Source organism: Leiobunum rupestre, chromosome 1 (assembly GCF_980474605.1).
Source record: "Leiobunum rupestre chromosome 1, qqLeiRupe1.1.hap1, whole genome shotgun sequence".
Classification (NCBI taxonomy): Eukaryota; Metazoa; Arthropoda; class Arachnida; order Opiliones; family Sclerosomatidae; genus Leiobunum; species Leiobunum rupestre.
The window spans coordinates 46,456,168-46,461,540 of NC_143384.1; the positions used below are offsets into that span (position 1 = coordinate 46,456,168).

The 5,373-nt window shown below is 35.5% G+C and overlaps 1 protein-coding gene across 2 annotated transcripts; it reads left to right on the plus strand.

Moving 5' to 3' along the window:
- The first annotated feature begins 2,964 nt into the window (after positions 1-2,964).
- On the plus strand, positions 2,965-3,932 carry LOC149963092 (uncharacterized). 2 transcript variants are annotated; one of them, XM_090170472.1, is made up of 4 exons: positions 2,965-3,250; positions 3,350-3,447; positions 3,509-3,637; positions 3,710-3,932. In XM_090170472.1, exons 1-4 carry the CDS (start codon positions 2,971-2,973, stop codon positions 3,848-3,850), a joined length of 648 nt encoding a protein of 215 aa, XP_090026598.1. In that variant the 5' UTR covers positions 2,965-2,970; the 3' UTR covers positions 3,851-3,932. The 2 variants fall into 2 exon arrangements, with proteins under 2 accessions (XP_090026598.1, XP_090026599.1); XM_090170473.1 differs by having other exon boundaries at positions 2,965-3,247.
- The last annotated feature ends 1,441 nt before the right edge of the window (positions 3,933-5,373 follow it).

A 5,373-nucleotide genomic window follows, 5' to 3' on the forward strand; every position in this document is an offset into this window, starting at 1 on the left:
AGCTGCTTGATCCGGCTCTTCACAGTTTATCACAGTACGCTTTCTTTCTTTTCATAGAAAATTTAAAACCCCACATATAAATTCTGAGGCGCAAGATTTCTTTTCATAGAAATTGAAAGACCAATATATAGATCTAAAAATAATTAGAGCTATTAGTAAGTTTTTAAATTTCTTCAAATTGGTTTAAGGCTTAGTTTTATTATCCCTTTTCTTAATGGACTAATCTACTTAATTTTATCATCCTTAAAAATAATTAGAATCAGGGAATGAGTTTAAAATGGTACCAATAAAATTTCAGGTTTTACTACATCGCAAAATTCACTATGGTGAAAAATCAAAGACTTACGGGTGGAGCAAATCCCGCTAAGTAGAATATTGCATCATCGAGAAAATCTTCGTCATTTTGAACTTTTTGCGCATGATACCAAAATTTTTATTCATCTCCCAGTTTTCTAGGCATTTCATATACTTCAAACCACTTTTCCAAACTGGCCCATCTGACATTTCACCAATCCTTCCAAATTCAATGAAAGAGCACCCAAATTTTCTGGAACATAATTTGAAAGGCTTCCAAATGATTTTAACAAATAATTTACTGCGTTTTGGAAGGTTACGTTACAAATTTCTGAAACTATAATAATTTCTAAATATATGCTATTATAGAAAGTAAATGATAAATACCAACCTTTTAGTTTTATTTTCAGCTTTATTTGCTTTTTTTGGAGCTACGTCTTTCACTATTTTGTTGTCACCAGATGTTATTACAATAATATTACTGTATTTGGTAATACTTTCATTAAAATAAGCTTTTGGAACATTCACTTGAAGATCAATACCTTCGTTTACTTCTATTTGTTGCTCAACTAGAATCTCATCTTCATTTTGTATGCACTTTTCTCAATTTGAGGCTGAGCTTGTAGGCTATAGGAAAACCAAGGGTTAAACCAAATCGCTATTGCATGCAAATTAATATGAATATAAAATCAACCGAGCTTTAGTAACCTACCTCAAATATTTGTGATCGCAATGTAGAGTATTCTTCTGTAATCGTACAAATTTTTGTGGGTCTGTATTCAAAACCCGAGCCATAGTTAGTTTAAACGCGGAGTCCGCGGACCCTTCGTGCTCTTAGCTATATATCGCCGAATACACAGACGACCTCGAAGTATTTATCCTTTACCCTGTCGATTCTTGTAGATACTACTGCGCATGACGGCAGGCTAACCCCGCCGCCTTTTTTGGCGGGCGACTAGTCTTGTTAATAAAGAATCCTTGGCTGAACAGAGTAGATAAGTTAAAATTCTGACTCTTTTACGGCTTTCCAGACTGCTTTCATGGGCCTCCGGCCAGAGTTCAAGGGTATTACTTCCGCTTTCGAGGCTCTTCCGTCTACTTTCATGGGCTTTCAGAAATAGCTCAAAAGTATTTCTTCCAATTTCAAGGCTCTTCGTGCTACGTTTAGGCCGTGGGCCGAGGCTTCGTATTGTTCACTTCATCTTTTAGGTTTCGCATACAATGTTTTTAAATTTTATTCTTGGACGAATAATTAAGGGACTCGAGACCGAAGCAAAATCCCCGGTTCCACAATTTGCATCGCCCGTCAGCGCTCCTATCGATAGAATCGCGAAATATTTCTATCCAAATACAAAACACGTACGTAAAAATGTCAGATTCCGTCGTCTACTCTGCTGTTTTTAATAGAAGTGAGGCTTTTGGAATTTTAAAAGGCATTAGATTATTCAGTAATAATTGTATTGGAATAAAAATGAAAGGGTAATGATTTAAATAATTTAAATAGGAAGTTCGCTTTAATGTTTTTGCATATATAATTTGTGTGAAAGTTTAAATAAATTATAAATCTAAAAATGCCTACACAAAAGGAATTAAAGGAGTAAGCTTTTGACGACAGTGACGAGCTAAGAACGCTAGGCCTAACGTCATCCGCTAATATTTAAAATTAAAAATATTCTCAAAACGATTTCCACAAACGGTAAACGATTTGTTTAACGATTCAGGGGTTTTATCATTTAAGTCCTCACGCCCTGTATTGTAAACCCAATCTTTACAGCTAAAAATTAACACATTAAATAATGTTACTCAGTTTGAGCTCAAATTCAACAAAGCAAATAAAGCTTACCTTTGTTTGTTCGTTGGAAACCTACAAAACGAATTTTTTTTCGTTTTTTCCCTGTGATTACAACCGTTTAAAAAAGCACAAAAAGAACAACTTTTTCTGATTAATCTTTTCTCGTGATCCATTCTTTTACTAAATTATATTTTACTTAACAAAAGAAAAATTAAAAAATTGAAGGCACGTGATAAACATGTGGCTTCTACAAAGCCGTCTTCGGCGGTCCGACCAGCACGACTAAGTTTTTTTCTGATTAGTACAGTCCACGACTACTTGGTGGCGCTGATCTGGAAACATATCCGATCAACTAACGCGCCATAGAACAGGCTATGTAAGAATTTATATAGTCTTTGGCCACTAGGTTGGTCTTAATAGACATAGACTTAGTCGTAATATTTCCTTTGTGTCTAAAGATATGAAAAAAAGCAGAATTTGTAACAATTGCAGAACGGGAAGCGACGCTGTCAATTTCCGATTCAAGACCATAGAAAATTGAATGTGTCCATGCTTCTGTTAAGGGCCTTGATAATGAGCCAAATACGTCACCAAATTGTTATAAATTTTAGGCGGAAATGCAAAAATATGAGGCTATTTTGGTTAAAGAAAAGGGGTCTTCGAGGCTACTCGACAAATTTTTCAAAAACTATTAATCCCTAATATATTTCAAATTCAAATTTACCATTTCGTCCGCTAAAATCTATTTTTTACTTTAGGGTGTAGATACCCGATGTATATATTCCCTGGTAGATAATATATAAAAACAATTTAAAACCCGGTTATTAGTGTTTGGTCTGCGCTTTGTATTTCTTACCAGTTTGTTGCGCTATTTTTACTTAGTTATGTCTCTTTTAAGTAGCCACTTGTTAGTTGGTGAAGAACTCGGGTCTGACGTTTCGAGGTTATCATATGACGTGAACAACAGTGGCTATATCACCGACTACGATCTCGATGACACACCGGAATTCCAGGATGTAAGAGAGAGTATTGCTACGAATCAGAGCTGGCGTACATCGGATCTGCTGAAGTTAATGCCAGGAAGCAATTTAATTCCAGCACTTGTTCTGAATTTGATCGATGGAACTTTCGTTTGGCTGCGAATGTTACTAGTCTATAAATGTAGTGAGTTTATAAAATTATCCGTCATAGCGTAAATGAAGATATTCTCGATAGGAAAGTAACTGAACTAAGCATTATTTTGTACTGTCGTGTGAATTGCAGGGTTCAGAGGAAACATTATTCCGTGCTCAGTGAAGTTGGCCACCACCCGGCTAATTTCCTGGGCTTCGACCAAATGGGAGAAGGGCGCCCGATCACAGGTAATTTCTGCTTTCTAATTTTTTATAGAACTTGGGAACGTAATGACCTCTGGTTTTGTAGTTGAGAGTGGCGCAACGGATACGTCGTTGGGCTGCAGTTGGCCGAGAACGCGCTTTTTCGGAAAAAGAAACCTCGATACAGTCCCGACTTGAATACTATCGTCCTTTAGGAGATGCTGATTTCCAGCTGGTAAGTAGCTGACACCCTTTTTATTTCGCAATTAAGCGGAACAACGTTCATGTGTGTTATACGTTTCTCTAGTGTGAAGACTTAGTTATACCTTTTTCGGTTACGAATATGGAATATACCTTAAAAAAAGATTCCGAAGAAACTCTACCCACGGAGGCCGGAGATGATTCCGGAAACTCTTCAGAAAATGACACCGAAAACACTCATTTGTAGCGAACCTTTGCGAAGTTGGGAATTTAATCGTATGTGTAGTTTTATGTAATATAAATTTCCATGCTATATTTTACTCTTACAGCTTACTGATTTTTTTAAATAAAATTCTTTTGATTTAAATAAACCCTTTTCCTTCTTATTAGTGACACATTAAAAGTCGTTAGGACAGCATTATTTCTGCACGGCAAGGCTCAACTGTGACGGTAATCTGTCCGTATCTGCATTTACTAAATTTTCTAAATCTCATACCTATAAAAGCGACATCTAACGACCTATTGCGTATCGCCTTTTCCAACCCGCATTATTTTTATACTACGCCTTGATAAGAGAAGGCATTTAATGGACAAAAAGAGTTTTACCGACTATTTTAAGTCGACAATTCTGCCAATTTGGAACTAATGACTAACTTATTTTTCAAGGTGTTGTCCACGGGCTACGGCTCTGATTTGAAATATAATTGTAGTCTAGGTCATCAATAAGTGTCAAAATTTGAGTTCAAAAGCCGTGTGGTAAAGTTCCAATCGAGTTTAGAGAAGTTTACTTCGTGGGGTGTTACCATTTTCGATTTTATTTTGGCGCAATATTCGTTACCGCAAATATATATAAATATGTGTATGGTCACGATGTTGTTTTTTCCAAAAAGCTATCGCGGAATCTTCTAGGTAAAACTACCAAAAAATGGCAACAAAAATTACACGACATAAACATTTTATTGTAGTCTTCGCACTAGCGCTAGAAGGGTTACATTGAAGCAAGAAGACCATTTTACTTTATTGAACGGATGTCATTGCATACTCGCCAAATAAATATATTTCAAAACGATAAAACAAATTAGTCTAAAAATGTTTCCAAAGCCCTTAATTTCTGGTTTGGTCACCCTTGTCTCCCGAGTCCCGACTTAAATACAATTGAAAACTTATGGAGCTTGATTCCTTTTTTTGATGGAGAAAAGGATTCCGCGGAACACAAGAGGACCTGAAGAACATGATGATTGACGGATTTATCCGAGTGCCACCAAATTATTTGTGACCTTTGACGAATTCTTTAATTCCGCCTTAGAACGAGGAAGTGGTGCATGATTTCATACTAATTTTTTTTTATGAATTTCAAAAAAAGTTATCGTCTCATTTCGAAATGGAATGGCTAGTAATTTTTTTTCCGCTTATGAAAAATAATTTTGGTTTGTATTTTAGAAATTTCCGTTTTCAATTATTTTATTGAACAATAACCAACGATGTATTATTCTTAACATAAATTTTCATAGTAATAAACATTTTAAAATTATCTTAATGGGATAGAATTTTCTAACTCCTCCATGTGTATAACATCTTCGCAATGTCGTTTTAATATAATATTTGACACTAATTTATATCTGCGTTAATTGGCGAGAAAAGTTTCAAAATCACACGTTCTGGAGACGTTTTAAGCTACATTTCTCCGCTAGGGTCAGTAGGATGTTACGTAAAATTAATCTTGTTGACTCTTCCCTTCGATATTGTCCACGTGCTAGAATATATTATTCG

What these genes read in the sequence shown, in the direction of transcription:
- LOC149963092 (XM_090170472.1), top strand. Translation starts at nt 2,971, where the DNA reads ATGTCTCTTTTAAGTAGCCACTTGTTAGTTGGTGAAGAACTCGGGTCT. An exon ending in GTTACTAGTCTATAAATGTA is followed by an intron (nt 3,251 to 3,349) that starts GTGAGTTTATAA and finishes TGTGAATTGCAG; the next exon opens with GGTTCAGAGGAAACATTATT. An exon ending in AGAAGGGCGCCCGATCACAG is followed by an intron (nt 3,448 to 3,508) that starts GTAATTTCTGCT and finishes CTGGTTTTGTAG; the next exon opens with TTGAGAGTGGCGCAACGGAT.